The sequence below is a fragment of the Gadus macrocephalus genome, chromosome 4 (assembly GCF_031168955.1).
Source record: "Gadus macrocephalus chromosome 4, ASM3116895v1".
Lineage (NCBI taxonomy): Eukaryota > Metazoa > Chordata > Actinopteri > Gadiformes > Gadidae > Gadus > Gadus macrocephalus.
Window position 1 is genome coordinate 29,276,373 of NC_082385.1, and position 17,194 is coordinate 29,293,566.

Below are 17,194 nucleotides of genomic sequence, written 5' to 3' on the forward strand. Positions count from 1 at the left end.
CGGGCCTTGAGTATGCCGATGGTCATCTCCACTCTGGCTCGTGTCCTGCAGTGAGCCAAGTTGTAGTGTCGCTGTGGGTCAGGGTAAGGGGTCAGCAGATAGCGCTGGCAGGGGTACTCTCTGTCTCCGAATAGATAACCATCAAACTCTCCTATGATAATACAAGATACACTTTATTTTTTCAGTTGCAATAGGAGGAAACAAAATATTGATCATAGGATATATCTATATACTGGATATATAAACTATATATATATATATATATATATAAACTCACCACGGGCAAATCTGGCACTCAGTGTAGACTCACGAAACATTCGTGAGTCATACACAGACCCAGGCCACTTTGCTTCCACATTATTTATCATGTGGGCTGCGTCACATATGATCTTCACAGTGGAGAACAGTAATTAGCTGTATAGTGAAGTATATTTCATTTGGAATGTTAAAGGTTACTATTTAGGCCTACCTGTACATTAATGCTGTGGACAGATTTCCTATTCACATAATCTCCTTCATTTATTGAAGGAGCTATGATAGGAATGTGAGTGCCATCTATGCAGCCAATCACACCTCGAAACCCTAAAATATATCAAATTGACTGATTAGTGCTTCAAGTCTCAAAGCTTTATGACATGAATAAATTATTGCTTAGACTGTTACCTGCAATTCTGTGGAACTCTTTTTTGAGAAGTCTGCTGGGTCTGTGACTTGGGAACACTACAAACGTGTATAGTAGCCGTTTCAGTGCAAGTGTCACATTTTGAACAGCCCGACAGACCGTTGCCTTGGACACATGCTCTGCATCACCGACGTTATACAAAAAACTGCCGTTGGCAAAAAAACGCAGTGCAATACAAAGAAATTGCTTGGAACTGAGAGCGTGTCCACGATGTGTCATGTGAACAATGTGAGGGCTGAGAATATTGTTGAGATAAATTATTATATTATAATTATAAATTATAAATTATAGATGATGCAGAGAAACGGAAACGCTCAAACAGGTACTCATCAGGGAATGATAAAACATCCAATCGGGGTCTAATAACCCTCTCCCGACTGAGATTTATGCGGAGTATCTGCGCCTCGACATCAACTGGCTCTTCAATAAAAGGACACGCCATGTCTGCCACTGCCTTCCGTCTGCAGGCTTCAACTTAAGAGCAGGAGAAACTCAGGGTTAGTTGAAGAGAACCTGCCAGCGAGCAGGTTAGTTTCACATAGTATGTTGCCAGGGTAACTGGCTCAGAGTTTCCCTCATCTCGGGTTTAACTAACTCTGAGTTTCCACTAAACCTGCTTTCTGAAACGGGCCCCTGATTAGAGCATTACGAACAATGTTAAGTATTTTTTATTATTTTTTTGCATTACTCTCACATAGCCACAAGGGGAGCAAGCCATCATCATCATCATCATTTTTTCCCGCTGGGTGCATATCTGAGTTGGAAGCATATGAGAGTTGGAAATCTCTGTGCAGCAGCAGCTGTCGAAGACAGACAGGATGTCTGTCTTCGACATCACGACATGCCGTGACTGATATCACGACATCAGTCAGGGTTAGGTACCTTGTCAAGGACACCTCGACACTCAGCTAGGAGAAGCCGGGGATCGAACCAGCAACCTTCAGGTTATCAGCCAACCCGCTCTACCTCCTGAGCTACTGCCTCCCCAAGACCATATTGAAGGCTGCTCCACGACAGAAGGCATCACCTTTAGGTGAAGAAGCCGAAGCCATTACGTCACCCCGGCCACGCCCACTAGGCCACGCCCACTTGACATCCTCTCTAGCGGGTGATTTCGAACTCCAGAGGCAGAGATCAATAGGTAGGCGGCGCAGAAAGCCCCCCGGGCCTAAGCCCGGGGGGCTTGAAGTAGATCACGGTATTTTCCTCTCACACGCGTTAGATACAATTCCCTCCCTTAAGCTTCAGTTACCATACCGAAAAATGCCGACTTTATAATAAATTAAGTCAGTTAAAAGCAACCCGGGATTGGACAACTTTCTTCAAGAATATGCAACAACAAGCTGAACATGATTCTGTCATTGACACTCGTTTAAGAAAAACAACATTGAACAGCACCTGAAATTCATCAGGCAATCAACATTCTGGCTCATTAGTTACAGGAATTGGACTGCCAAGACACAGTATGGCATTAAGAGGAACTTCTTCATTAACCATTTTTCCTTAATAATTAACTCTGTGATATTTATATTTCTTCCGTTAGTGTTCTTAATTGTTTAATGTCCCCAGAATTTCAGAAAGATTTTTCAGGTATATGCTTTGAAGAAAGCCCTTAATTCACTTGAGAGATGTGAGCTTTGAGTTTTCTGGATGTTGTGTACTTATCAGTAGACATTTTGACCACGTGAATGAGGCTGCAGTTCGGGTGGAACATCTTTCCTTAAATATGACAATTATATCTTATATTTATAGATCTTCCGTTCTTGACTTATAATTTTGCTCGGACCCTGTTAATCATCGCTTGTTATATTTGTGGTTTATAACTTCAGTAGTGGGTACTACTTTAATAGATGTTCATGCTTTAATGTTAAAACACACCTTTTTATTCTCACACTATTCATTGCTGCTACAGCGCTGGGGTGTGGGGTAGGTTTACTGTACAAACAGCAGAAACATGCACAAACCGGTCTTGCAGACCTCATGCAGAGCAGTCAGCACTGCTCACTCCTCACACTCTTCTCTATAGAGCCATTATTTGGTAAATGTTTCACCACGATAGGTGAATTACAAAGCAGTGGCATCCTGCCCGGGAAATATCCTCACCAAAAGGGGTTCTCCGGGGTGATGCCATACGACTTTCATCACAGATTCTTCAGAGAGAGAGAGAGAGAGAGAGAGAGAGAGAGATAGCATTCAGATACTTTAGCGTGACCGTGTGTGTGTGTTTCTGTTAGCAATATTTGGAAAATAAGCAACCTGAAAACAACTCCCCTTCCTGCTCTGCTCCCTCCCAACCCTACGTGCCGTGAACGTGAAAAGCAACTGTAAAGTCATTATTCAAGCATTAAACTAACTAATGGCAGACAGAGGGCTATGACATTGCTAACAAAACAACAACACTTCAACCTGTAGGTTCATTACTGGGGGTCTGCTCTGTTTCCCTCAATAATATATTGGCCTAATTTGTGAACGTTTCTTTATCAATCAAAGGATAGGCTGAAAACTCTGAGGAACCCTGTTTTATCCATTTTGTAATATGCATGAATGTATAGATAACATTCCAATATGTTACTACTCAGGAAACCTTTGACAACGTATTTAGTGCCCCTAGTGTTTATGGAATTCAAAACAGAATGACATATTACAAAATAGTGTTGGAATTCTATAATTCCAAACATTTTAAAATAGCCAAAATCAAATCATAATTCAATGGAAGAAAACTTCTGCGTCGGCCCCGGCCCTGCTCCCTCGTCGGTCCTCCCTAGGCGGAACCTTGTCGTAGTCGGGCAAGAAGTACCCGGGCCCTTCCTGACAGGCGCTCAAACATGGCCGCCAACATAGAACAAATATTCCAAGACTTTATTTTAAATAAAATAAGAGAAATTGAGGACCAACAAGAAGAAAACGGGTACTTGAATTTATTGTATACTTTATCATATATTCTCTTCGTGTTTATTTATTTCGTGTCAGCTCCATAATCTTTGTGATGAGTTCTCGCCGTCGCTGGAGAAGCCAGACTGGCGACCCAATGGACGCTGCTCTGAGCACTTTTATTTTGTTAAATGGTGTTTCTGTTAATGCTCTGAGCACTTCAATTTAGTTAAAATGTGTTTCTGTTGTCTTGTTGTCATGCCACTTATATGATACCACTTCTCATATATGGCCTGTTATCTCTTTTTATTGACGTTAATTACACTGGCGGCAAAGGCTCGGTTATCTGGTCCATTCAACCTCCAATACCTTTTAATATTTGTTTATTTGGAAGGTGGAATCAATTGTTTAGTTCCCCATCATACTACATAAGCTCATTCTGATAATTTACAGTCTAATTACATTAGCACAGCGAGCTTGGCGACCAACGTACTTTACAATATATGTAACGTTAGCTTCTAAACACTTTTGTCATCCAGATTACCAAACTCCCTTTCTCAGTAGGAATATTTTCAGCTATAAAAATAGACAAATCACCATTTTTTTCCCCCCAAACTTGCCTCCTTCGGTTGTTGACAATCCTTTTGAACCTTCAATCCAGCTACTGAGTATGCATTTTTGTTTGTGTCAGCTGTAGATGAATTCACCCTATTTAGTTGGAAAACGGTAATATACACGTTTTGCAAAAAAAACCAGTGGGCAGATCCCACCTTTTAACCAACCCGGGGTTACTCGACCTAACTTGTTCTGTCTCAGTCCTGTGAAGGCCTTGGCTTCAGACGCCGACGCCACCGCCAGGACCATACCGGACTCTGAGAGGGATGACAAGGAAGAGGACAGCCAGGGAGCAGCCCTCAAGAAACACAAGAAGCACAAGAAGCACAAGAGCAAGAAGAGCAAGAAAAAGAAGAAGAAACGAGACAAAGACGAGAAGGAGAGCAGCTCTGAGTCTGGGGTCGAGTCAGAAGGAGAGTCCAAGCATCGCTCCAGGTCAGGAATCAAGGTTTACAGGGGTTGGCAGAAGCAGCCAGGGCGGCCGTGCCATGTGATAGTTTTCATATTGATATGAATACAAAATGTTGGAGGGTAGATGACCTGCGAAAAGCGGGCTTCTTTATCTATGGGTTTATAGAGGTTTAGGCTGCATTTATATCAAACTATGTGCTGAGATGTTGACAGGGATATAATGTTCATGTGTAACTCCGGTGTCTCTCGGTTCCCCAGCAGAACACCCGGAGAGGAGACCCATGATGGAGGTAAGCTGTAGCTTCTCTCCCCCGGGAGCCATGTGTGGTCTTCTGCTTGTTTAAATGTTGTAAAATCTGGGATTTGGTTTAGGATCGTTATACAAAGTCAGCCTCACAATCATGCTGCCGAAGTCAAATTCGAATCGCCCCCTTTTTTCCTTAGACGGCAATCGAAAAGCCAGTCGGCACAAGCAGCGCTTGACGGGGAAGAAGAAGAAAAGGAGGCGGAGAAAAGAAGATGGCCGAAGCTCGTCCGAGTCAGGGGGCAGCCAGAAGGGTGGCCGCCGGGGCTCCGGCTCCACATCCCGCCGGCAGGAAGACCTCCCAGACATCATTCCCAAGCAGGTAATGAGGAACCAAAAACTACAGTGTAACAAAACTTTTGTCAGTTTTTTAACCAAAAAATCTGTGTGCTTCGAAAATGTACGTTTTATGAAACATTATAGTTTCGGAAAGTCCTTGGCAACCAATGGTTGTGTCGTAGACAGACATTTGAAATTCCTCTAATTTTCCCGTCGGGAATTTGACTCTTAGAGCATGGGGCGGGGCTTAAGCGACGGAAACCCCAGACGAGGCCTGTACTGGTTTATTGACCTGCTCGTCTTCTCGTTGTGCAACCAGGACAGCTCTAAGGCCGGAGGAGCCGACCCCGGGAGAGGGGGTGGGAGGAGCCAGACCTCGCGCTCCCATGTCCCGTCCCGCTCGCGCTCCCGCTCTGCGCGGAGAGCGCACCGCTCGCGCTCGCGCTCCAGGCGGCGCAGCCGGAGGTCAAGGTCCCGCTCCCGCTCAAGGTCCAGGCGTCGCAGAACTAAGTCCACCTCCAGGTCAAGGTGGGGTCCTTGCGGTTTGCCGCTTGATCAGAAATGTTAAATACAAACATTTATTCATTTTAAGGGATATACTGATGTTGAAACGGGGAGAAATTTGGTGGGATACCGTTTTTTCCCCATGTGTACTCTCTGACATCACCGTAGCTCTGAATGCCTCAACTGACTGAAAGTGATTGACCCCACACAGTGATCCGTTCCACAGCACTAGCAGGCTAGTAGAAGACTTACAGCGTAGTCCCAGATGAAAAGTCTTACTTGTAGATTCAATGCACTGATATGATAATGTCAATATGTGCTGAGTACCTCCCTAGGCGTTTGTATTTGCCTTGTGATCGCTCCACTGCGGTCCCTTTGTAAGACGGCAGAATGTACATTGTGTCAGTGTGGGACGGTGCCTTGCTAACCTTCTGCTGAACGCGCACATCGCGGCGGCTTGCCGCGGTGGTCCTTGCGTTTGGCGAACAATGGTCTGAAGATTTACCGAGGATGGCCCTAAAAAACCTCCCCCTTTCACGTGGTGCGCCACGGCAGGTCCCAGTTCGGCCGGCGATCCAGGAGGACAAAGTCCCGATCCCGATCCCGGTCCCCCAGGAGCCGCCGGCGGTCGCCCAAGGGCCGGCGGTCAAGGACCCGGTCTGGATCCGGGACGAGGGGCTCTGGACCGGACAAGAAGCCCTCCCTCGACCCAGCCGCCGGTGGGACGGAGCCCTCCGATGTAGGTCATGGCCTGCACTCCTTTGCATCCTAGTGTCGACCGCCATAGTCCCCCCTCTCATCTCCAGCCTACTTGAATCCATAAAGTACATTTATGGGGTGATTTGTTCACACTCTGACAAATGCCTTTTTAAACCTCACCCTTTTAAACCAATTTCTCATCACCATTCCGTCGACTCCAATCGAGTGTCCTCAATCAAAGCGTCACTTTTGTTTGCATCATGTTCCTCTAGCCCTGCCTTCCTGGCAACGAACCCCAGGTCCCTGACCCCGTCGTAGAGCCGGCGGCCCCCACCCCGCGGGACCCCCTCATCCCCTCCCCGGACCCTTCGCCCCCAGAAGCCGTGGCTGTGAAGGCGGCGGGGTCATGGAGACCACTGCCGCCCTTGGAGGTCATGACCTCCGCCAGGTAAACTTAACTTGAGACTCAGAGGTGTGACCGCAGATGTGTGTAACAGGTGTTTCAGTTTTAGGCATACCAGGGTATGTATGCAGACTAAGCAGATCATTGGATACTATGGGGAGGGAGGTATGTAAGATGGGGGGGGGGGGGGGGGTTCAAACTCTGGGTTAAATGCCTTGATATTCCCCAAAGTCAGCAATCCTTTCCAGGGTTAAAACTTTTGCCTACAGCTAGCGTTGATTTCAATTAGGTTCCCGTACCTTTACCAGAACCACAGGTTAATGACGTGTTTTGCGCACAGTAGCGGGTAGCTTCCTGCTTTCTGAAATGGGTCGCCCAAGTGACATTATTTTTCGCATAGAAACTGGTGTTATTACAGTCATTTATTTTGCATCCATCGACTTGCAGTTCGTCACGGAAGGACGGCTCCACCAAACCCTCCACCCAACCCTCCACCCAACCCTCCACCCAACCCTCCACCCAACCCTCCATAGAACCCTCCATAGAACCCTCCACCCAACCCTCCATAGAACCCTCCATAGAACCCTCCACCCAACTCTCTACCCAACCCTCCATAGAACCCTCCACCCAACTCTCCACCCAACCTTCCATCCAACCCTCCTCCCAACCCTCCATCCAACCCTCCATCCAACCCTCCATCCAACCCTCCTCCCAACCCTCCACCCAACCCTCCACCCAACCCTCCACCCAACCCTCCACCCAACCTTCCATCCAACCCTCCTCCCAACCCTCCATCCAACCCTCCATCCAACCCTCCATCCAACCCTCCTCCCAACCCTCCACCCAACCCTCCACCCAACCCTCCACCCAACCCTCCACCCAACCCTCCACCCAACCCTCCACCCAACCCTCCATCGCACCCTCCGCGGCTGGACCCGAACGTCCGGCCGGTGACCCCGCGTCCCCCCGCCCAGTCCCCGGTGGGGAGGGCTGTGGGGACGGGGCGGGCGCCCCCGGGGAGGACCCGCCCGCCGCCGAGCCCCAGGGGGCAGACCGAGCGGCGGACCCTCCGGCCCAGGAGAGAGGGGAGGACGCGGGGGAGGGCTCTCCGGTTCAAAAAGGCAAGGGCTGATGATAGATCTCTCTCCCTCTCTCTCTGTCTCTGTCTCTCTCTCTCTCTCTCTCTGTCTCTGTCTCTGTCTCTGTCTCTGTCTCTCTCTCTGTCTCTGTCTCTGTCTCTGTCTCTGTCTCTCTCTCTCTCTCTCTCTGTCTCTGTCTCTGTCTCTGTCTCTCTCTCTCTCTCTCTGTCTCTGTCTCTGTCTCTGTCTCTGTCTCTCTCTCTCTCTGTCTCTCTGTCTCTGTCTCTGTCTCTGTCTCTCTCTGTCTCCGTCTGGCACTCCTTAGTTGTGTGGCTCTCTCTTATTCCGTGTCTCTGTCTCATTACTTGTCTGTCATTCTTGCTCCGTCTGTCTACTGGTCTGTCGCTCTCTTTGTCCCTCTCTGTCTGTCTGTCTCTCACTCTGTCTCTGTCTCTCTCTGTCTGTCTACTGGTCTGTCACTCTCTCTTTGTCTCTCTGTCTGTCTCTCACTCTGTCTGTCTCTCTCCGTCTGTCACTATTTGTCTGTCTCTCTCACTTTGACTGTATCTCTGTCTCTATCTCGCTGTCTCTCCCTGTCCTTGTGTCTGTCTGTCTCTCTCGGTCTCCCTCTCTGTCTGTCTCTGTGTCTGTCAATACTTTTCATTCACGCATAATCGCAATTGCAATGATTAACAATTGCGCCTGATAAATAATGACCAACGTGTGTGTGTTTCTCTTTCTATAGAATCCGACGATCCTGTCCCACTGCCTGGTCCCTGTGACATACAGCCCGGCGCTGTCGACCCGGGACATCCTACAGAGAGCCCCCGTCTGTCAGAGAAGCCGCACCCAGACGACGGCAAGGATACCAAGTCCTCCACGAAGAAGAAGAAGAGGACGTCGTCCAAGTCGCCGCAGAAGAAGAAGGAGGCCAAGAAGAGCAGCAGGCGGAGGTCCAGGTCCAACTCCCGCGCCCGCCGGAGGAGCTCGCGCTCGGTGAGCCGCAGCAAGAGGAAGAGGTCTGGGTCCCGGAAGAAGAGGTCCGTGTCGAGGAAGAAGAGGTCCGTGTCGAGGAAGAAGAGGTCCGTGTCGAGGAGGAAGAGGTCCGGGTCGAGGAGGAAGAGGTCCGGGTCCCGGAGGAAGAGGTCCGGGTCCCGGAGGAAGAGGTCCGGGTCCCGGAGGAAGAGGTCCGGGTCCAGGCCGCGGAGGAGATCCAGGTCCAAGTCCAGGTCCAAGAAGAAATCAAAGTCAAGGTAGGCGCCCACTTTGGTTGTTAATGGAAGAATCTGCTCTGGTTTGGACCTGGTTTGCTCAGTCTTCTATAGAGTGTAGCTCGCTCTGCATTGCAGAACCCAGTGGTATCTGCTCTAGTTAGAACCTGGTTTAGGCTCTCGTCTCTCTCTATAGAGTATTGTTCGCTTTTCAGTGCAGAACCCAGTGGAAGGATTTGTCTTCAGACTAGGGCTGTAACGATACACCAACTCACGATTCGGTTTGTATCACGATTTTTGACCCACGGTTCGATACATCCCGAGATTTTTTTTAATTTAAAAAGCATTTTATTTAAACAACACTAATATAACAATTAACTTAAGGCCTAAAAAAAAATTTTGTTTGGTTCTGGTTTCCGACCGACCCTGTCCATTTGTGTGCGACCCAAATTATTTTATGAGTTTAAAAAAAAAATAATAATAATAATTTTGATGCAAACTATAATTACGTTTTTGTACAGCACCTCTTCATTCTGTACAAGGATGAAAAAAACAATCTACTTATCATTCGCTGCCGCTGGAAAAAATAAAATAAAAAAATAAAATAAATTCCCTACCTACCCATGACCTCAACTGACAACCAACAGGAACCAAACTTTTTTTTTTTTTAGGCCTAATGTAACATTTATTAAAAAATAATTTGGAACACTGAACAGATTTGAACAGAAAGAATACTATTAAAGTATAGCTAAATTAATAAATAAATAACCAAAGATTGCAGTGGGAGGATGCTTGCAGGTAGGCAAAAACCCTCATCTAGTTTGGTTGGTTTAGTCAAATATCCTATTAGCGCTTCTTATTAGGCTATGTATCTTAAATAATGACATAATCAGGCCGTATAGAATGCAACATGTTTAATAGCCTAACTTTCAGTAGATGGGAAAAAACATGAACGTCTAACATGAACGTCGCAATTACGAGGCATAGTGTTACGAGTAGCGTAGGCCTATGTGTGTGTGCGAGAATGGCAGTGTGCGTATGTGTGTGTGAGTGACGTCAGCGAGTGAGTGGACGAGCGAGGAGAGCGAGCGGTAGCGTGTGTGTCTAGTGAAGAAGCGAACGAGTCCAGTGGAATAAAGTACCCATACTGTCAATAATCGGTGGCCGCCTCATTCCGACCTATAAGCAGACAAACTGCCGGTTAAATCACACAAAACAATAGAGACAGGGATCACACAGGCAATTTCTTTTGCGCTTGGCCCACTCTGGATAAACGTCGTTCTTATCGCATATGAGGACTTCGACGGCTGTGGAGAAATGCAATCCTCCGTAGCCACGGAGAGCTGTCATCACAGAGAGGTCATCTCTTCGCATACTTACGCATACTTTCTGCTCTAGTTCTGCTATAGTGGAACATCTGGGGGGGGGGCGACTGGAGAGCGACTTGGCCCGGAAACCAGCGAGATCGAATGTGCTACGCAGGGTTTCCTGTTTTGGTAACGGATCCTTTGTCTGGACGCGTAGAGAAACTCGTACGAGAGTGGCAGACTTTAGATTTAAATCTAAAGCCCCCCCCCTCTCTAAAGTCCAACCCAACCCGAGAGGACAGGGTTCCTGTTCCCTGCCGGTTGCGGGGAATCATTTCCACCGATGTCTTTCCTTTCCTCAAACATTCCCGTTATTTCCCCCCCCCCCCCCCCCCTGCAGGTCCCCGGCCCGGCGGTCCAGGAGGTCGCGGTCCGGGTCGCGGGCGCCGCGCCGGGGCGCGTACGGCGGGGGCTTCAGCCAGCGGGACCGCTGGAAGAGGGAGCCCAGCCACTCCCCCGTGCTCATCCTCCGCAAGAACCGCTCGCCCGCCCCCACGCACGGCGGCGCCGGCCAGAGCCCGCCGCGCATCACGGAGCTGGGTGAGGACATGGGGGAGGTCGTCTTCTTTTTGTTTGTGTTTGTGCATTTCTGTTTGTGCAGAAAGTACTTTTCTGGTTCTTTGCGTTGCATTGGTTTTTCATCCAGTCGTTCAGAGTGTTAACCGCTTTTGTCTTCATTTAAGTACTCGGGGAGTACTGCTGCATCCCCAACATTTGACGCAAACGTGCTCCTAAACCCGAAGATGTTGCATTTAGAGAACGCATAATATGTTCAAAATGAAGGATGACGCATCCGTAATTCATCAAGGAGCAAAAATGTGTGCGCTGGCAATGGGAAGATTTTCGCACGATTCTTAGCAATTCAAGTATCAAAATTTGATACAATTGTGTATATATTCATAGGCACACAGTATCATAATTGCCGCTCGTGGCTTCTGCATGCAGGCTCTCGTGTTTTCTCGAATAAACCATGATATCGTCTCACCTCGGGTCGTGTCTAGCCGTGTCCTGAGTGCTTTGTTTCTGTTCCTCCGGCCTCCTACCAGACAAGGAGCAGCTGCTGGAGATCGCCAAGGCCAACGCAGCGGCCATGTGCACCAAGGCGGGCGTGCCCATCCCGGACAACCTGAAGCCCAGGCTGACCGGCCAGCTGCTCATGCCCCTCACCATGCCCATGCCCAACATGGCCATGAATGCAGCCATGGCCAGCATGACCGCCGGTAGGACATCCACCGTGTGCAGTACTCGATCCATCAGGCCTTTATTGTGCGGGTTGCAAGGCAAGCCACGCTGTAAATGCATACGTCTAGAACCCTCAAGATTAAAAACATCTAGGTCTAGAACCCACAAGATATACATCTAGGTCTAGAACCCATGAGAGAAACGTCTAGGTCTGGAACCCACAAGATAAAACATCTAGGTTCTAGAACCCACACGATATACCATCGAGGTTCTAGAACCCACAAGATATAACGTCTAGGTTCTAGAACCCACAAGATAAAACATCTAGGTTCTAGAACGCACAAGATATAACATCTAGGTTCTAGAACCCACAAGATAAAACATCTAGGTTCTAGAACCCACAAGATATAACATCTAGGTTCTAGAACCCACAAGATATAACATCTAGGTTCTAGAACCCACAAGATATAACATCTAGGTTCTAGAACCCACAAGATATAACATCTAGGTTCTAGAACCCACAAGATAAAACATCTAGGTTCTAGAACCCACAAGATGAAACATCTTTGTCTAGAACCCAGAAGATGCAACCTATACTGTAGGTTCTCGAACCCAGGGTCTGACATGATTGCTGACCAACCGTCACAACGGGTCAGATTGACTAGATGTCGCATCAGAAATGAACCCACCAAAAATACAACACTCAGCCCTACCAACAGACGTTGTGTCGGTTCAACATCTGCAAACGTGGCTATTTTCTGGACGTTTATTGAAGGTGCTTGCCATATCATGCATTATCTTTCATGGCCTTTTTCCTAAAATACTAGTCCAGGCATCGGCAAAATCATCAGTGCACAATTCAAACCCTCTAGATTGAATAATAGCGATGTTTTATCTCATCTGAAGATGTTAGGCATGCAAAATGCGGGATGAAATATATAGAGCTGCACTACCGGTTAAACCTGCTAGATGGCGATGTGCACTGAGATGCATGTGCCATCACTGGATGAGCCAGCCCAGACCAGAGATTGATATTTAAGTTTTGGGCGTGGGTTCATTAGAGCTGGGCCAATGCAACCATTAAAAACAGAATGGCCACAAGCTCCTACAATCGCACCTCTATTGTCTATGTTGTTATAGGGAACTTGTATTAAATAGTCTCTCTCTGTCTCTGCCTGTCTCTGTCTCTGTCTCTCTGTGTCTCTGTCTCTCTGCCTGTCTGTCTCTCTCTGTGTCTCTGTATCTCTCCCCTCCCCCCACCCTCCCAGCGACGATGACGGCGGCGCTGTCCAGCATGGGGGCCCTGGCTGCCATGCCCCCCCTGCCCTCCATCACCAATAAGCCCCCGCCCGGCCTCCCCCAGCTCAACATGGCCGCCCTGGAGGTGGTGAAGAAGAAAGTGACCAAGCAGGCCAACAGCATCAGCATCAAGGAGTTCACGGATGTAAGGGGAAAGAGACACCGTCCCGGTGTCAAGAGGTCCCGATCAGTGCAGACTGCAGATCTAGAGTGATGGAAAATGACATAACGATAGGACCAATGAGGGCTAAGGGGAGGGACTTTCAGTTCAGGCCGACCCAAGAACAATAATGGCTCCCGAGGAAAGTGAGGCAATCGACAGCAGTCTTTTATTTTTCACGCCCATATCAGGAGGCCAGGCTGATATACATATCCATTTTCCCAATCCTGATTGTCACACGGAGCTAGACCAAGAAACACAGATTTCTCTACTGAGAAAGCAACAAACGGGAGGTGGAGAAACACCTGCTTAAAGAGGGTTTTACATGCTGCGCAGTTTGTTGAGTACTCCAGGCGACCTTCGTCCGTGCAACATGTGAGGGAGCTGGATGTTGGGTTCTGCACATTAGGCCTTGTTAAGAGAAGCTCCCAGCATAAAGTGTCTGTTTGAATTTGTTGTGTGATGACCTTTGTGTCTGACCGTGTGATGACCTATGTGTCTGACCGTGTGGTTTGGTGTGCTGACCTTTGTGTCTGACCGTGTGGTGTGTTGGCAGAAATGCAAGATGATCGTGGACAGCAAGGGGGAGCTGCCTGTGGCCCAGCCTCACGTCTCAGATGAGGAGGACGAGGGGAAACCCTTCGGGAGCGCAGCCCTGCGAGAGCAGAAGGCCATCAGCTTCAGCATCAATGTAAGGGGACGGGGACACACACACACACACACACACACACACACACACACACACACACACACACACACACACACACACACACACACACACACACACCATTGCCTTGTTCCGATATCCATACACATGAGTACACTTAAACCAAGTACACTATGCGCACTCACTAAGCGCGCTGATTTTCAGATGTCAGTGTTGTTCCAAATCGAATACTCCGTGGTGAACTAACCGAAAATTACGATCACGACTGCCGCCGTGGCTCCTCCCCCGCAATAAACATCCCACTTTTAACGGTGAACTCTTTACGCCTAGCAGCTATAAAAAGCTATTAAAACTACAAAATGACTCCATTAATGCAGGCTATGTGGAAAATGCGCCGACTTTGGCTCAGCCTGGCTCCGCCCTCTTCCGCTCCGTATCTAAGATGGCTGCCGTTGAGTACGAAAAGTGTACATCGCCACACAATCCGCGGTTTGACCGTTTTGAGTACACCATCCGGGGCCTTTCAGTACACTTATTTTCGCCCGATCTGATTTGGAACGCCCTGCGTACTCAAACTTAGGCTAGTAAGTACGGATAGTATGGATATTGGAACACAGCCCATGTTATTCTCGTGAAATCATACAGCAAAAGTTTATAGAAACTTTGGGTATGTGTTGGCACTCCTGATTTACTGTCCTCGATTTCTCTGTCCCTTTCTCCCCTCCCACCGTCCAATCAGAACATGTCCGTTCGACCGGCCGCGCGGAGCGATGCGGGCATCGCCAAAGAGTTCCCCGTCTCCTCGGGATCCCAGCACCGCAAGAAGGTAGCGTACCCCAAAATGCCCGCTTCGAATCTACCCCCAAATGAATTGTCCATCAAACCTGTCCATCATGTAGCACCTGTCCATCATGTACCACCTGTCCATCATGAACCTCCTGTCCATCATGTACCACCTGTCCATCGTGTCCTCCCCTGACGTGTGACCCCCGCTCCCCGTGCAGGAGGGCGACGCCCCCGGCGCCTACGGAGAATGGGTCAAGGTGGAGAAGACCACCGCCGCGGCGGCCAAAGCAGCGGCCGCCGCCGTCGCCGCCGCCGTCGCCGCCGCCATGAAGGCGGCAGCGTCCTCCTCGTCGCCGGGGGCGACGGCTGCCGAGACGCAGCCCCCCGCAGTCACCCCGGCGGCCGAGACACAGGTGGCCGCCGTGTCCTCCGCCAGTGACAGCGTTTTCCCCGAGCCGCCGCTACAGGTGAGGCCCCGCCCCCTTCCTCACCGTATGTGACGGATTTAGTTACTGTGCAACAAGTAGCAGGTATATAAGACTTGCCCCAACTCTGACCCCTTTTAAAACAAGACTGAAGACTTTTATGTTTAGCTTTCCGCTAAATCTTTAACTCATTGCACTTTGAACTTTTGCAGTTTTTCTCGAATGCATTTTTAAACATTATTTGAATTCCTTTTGATTTCATGGCGATGTTTTTACGTGAACCACTTTGAATCTGCCTCGTGTATGAAAAGTGCTAAATAGATAAAGTTGCCTTGCCTTGCCGTCATGGTGACTTCATGGTGCCTTTGCACGTATTGCGTGCATTACGTGCTTCCCATGGCCTCATGGCCTCATGGCCTCATGGCCGCTCCTTCTCCCCCGTGTGTCCCTCCAGCCGGTGGATATCTCCCAGGCTGTGATTGAGCGGATCAAAGCTCAAAGGCGATTGGCCGAGAACCCTTGCGACGTCAGCGCCATCAGCATGCTCAGCCGCGCACAAGAGCAGGTAAAAGGCACCTCAGTGACCGCAGCTAAAGTCCGAAGAGCCACGTTGTATTGGCGACGTTATGGCTTGTTTATGTCGTTTTGAGATATTGTATTTCATTTCTAAATACCTTTTTTCTAGCAGTAGATAAGCCGCTGCTCTGAAGCGGTCTACAATGTGTTGGGTGGAGCGAAGCCATCTCAACAGTATGTGTGGTGCCTCGCCCCCCCCCCCCCCCCCCCCCCCAACAGGTGGACGCCTGGGCCCAGTCCAACACCATCCCCGGGCTGTTCACCGGCTCCACGGGGGCCACGGTCCTCACCTCCGAAGAGCTGTCCAGCAGCGGGCCCCAGGCCTGGCTCAAAAAGGTACCCCTAGTGGCAGGCGCGCGCAGACGACCACACTGACTCGCTCCCGGCCAGGCGGGTGCACCGCGCACACACCCGCTACGCGGACGGCAGATAAAAGCGAACGGAACGTGCTCCATGCGCTTCACTTAGCGCGCACACGTGCCCCCCCCAAAAAGAAGACACATCTTTGGGCTGCGCGGTGAGCTGTTGGCACCCTGCATGGAAGAGAGGGGGGTGCTTCTACCGTGGCTTCTTGGCTGTGAATTTCACTGTTTTTTTTCGATTTCGCAGAATTCAGTAACGCGTTTAGGGGATTCATCTCAAGGAATCACTGTGAGCAGGGATCTAAAACACGGTCTACCATTTTTGTTTTAAATGAGGCGAGTGCTTTTGAACGTTTTGGATGGCCCATGCATAGCACGACATGAGACGCGAACCGATACGCGTCACGATGCACGTGTCACAGTATGAAACGTGTGACGATTTATTCTGATTCAATGTCATGTCATTGACGCTTATTCAAATATAATTCCAGACTTGGGATATAAACGCGGACGGCCCATTTTATATTTTTCTCCATTACTAACTGCAACACATAAACCATAAAGCATTCCATCTCAAAAAAATGTGAATTGTAACATTCATAAAATCCTTAGTTTTTTTTCAGCCACACCTTATCTCAGATAACAGAGGACACGGGTGGTCTAGCGGTGCGTTTCTTTCCCAAAGTTTTTCCACCGCCACTCGCGGTGAGACTGAAGACGAATCCCTCAAACGCGTTCACTCTGAAACTCGGCCCCCCAGAAGCTACGGAGCTCCAGGCTCCGCCCCCTCCACGACCACGGGCCGCGCTAGCAGCTAACCGCGCGGCCGGGAGACTTGTCTTTACAGATGCAACTGGTGTCCATCTTCACATCTGGACGTGGGGGAGACGGACAGAGAGCTCATTCCCCCCTCCCCAAAACGTTGGCGTGTTCCTTTTTCACACACACACACACACGCACACGCAGACACACACGCACACGCACGCACACACACACACACACACACACTCTACCATATTGATCAATACCACCCCACTCTGAAAGGTGTCTGCGTTGTTCGTGCCCGCTGATTTGCAACCCAGAGCTGTATAGCTGAGAGCTGGCCCCCCCCCCCTCCCCCCACCCCCTGCCATCACATGACGACCACAGTTCTGCTGCTACACCTGCATCGTTCACGCTACTGCACCATCCACGCTGCATTCCAGCAGTGTCAGCCAATTACTGAACATTGAAAACGATTACATTTGATAATAAAAAAATGAAATTGTTAAAATTGAACACGAAAGGCCAAGTCGTGTTTTAACTGGAGATC

General features: G+C 49.2%; 2 protein-coding genes across 3 annotated transcripts in view; one reads left to right on the forward strand and one right to left on the reverse strand.

The window, feature by feature from the left end:
* The window catches only part of LOC132455483 (putative nuclease HARBI1), a gene marked incomplete at its 5' end in the record, with an annotated part of 1,035 nt that extends 449 nt beyond the window's left edge, over positions 1 to 586 (reverse strand). The window contains 3 exons of the mRNA XM_060049345.1: positions 1 to 151; positions 278 to 389; positions 470 to 586. The exon at positions 1 to 151 is cut by the window's left edge and continues 449 nt beyond it. Of these exons, the coding sequence (XP_059905328.1) occupies positions 1 to 151; positions 278 to 389; positions 470 to 586 (380 nt within the window). The remainder of the gene's footprint in view (positions 152 to 277; positions 390 to 469) is intronic.
* A 2,844-nt stretch (positions 587 to 3,430) lies between these two features.
* Positions 3,431 to 16,861, forward strand: LOC132455175 (serine/arginine repetitive matrix protein 2-like). Of its 2 annotated transcripts, none has more exons than XM_060048963.1 (17): positions 3,431 to 3,590; positions 4,370 to 4,603; positions 4,838 to 4,869; positions 5,024 to 5,205; positions 5,482 to 5,690; positions 6,222 to 6,405; positions 6,638 to 6,813; positions 7,216 to 7,889; positions 8,593 to 9,100; positions 10,766 to 10,965; positions 11,472 to 11,645; positions 12,876 to 13,051; positions 13,623 to 13,757; positions 14,473 to 14,559; positions 14,738 to 14,986; positions 15,399 to 15,509; positions 15,740 to 16,861. In XM_060048963.1, exons 1-17 carry the CDS (start codon positions 3,508 to 3,510, stop codon positions 15,893 to 15,895), a joined length of 3,570 nt encoding a protein of 1,189 aa, XP_059904946.1. In that variant the 5' UTR covers positions 3,431 to 3,507; the 3' UTR covers positions 15,896 to 16,861. The 2 variants fall into 2 exon arrangements, with proteins under 2 accessions (XP_059904946.1, XP_059904947.1); XM_060048964.1 differs by having other exon boundaries at positions 4,841 to 4,869.
* The last annotated feature ends 333 nt before the right edge of the window (positions 16,862 to 17,194 follow it).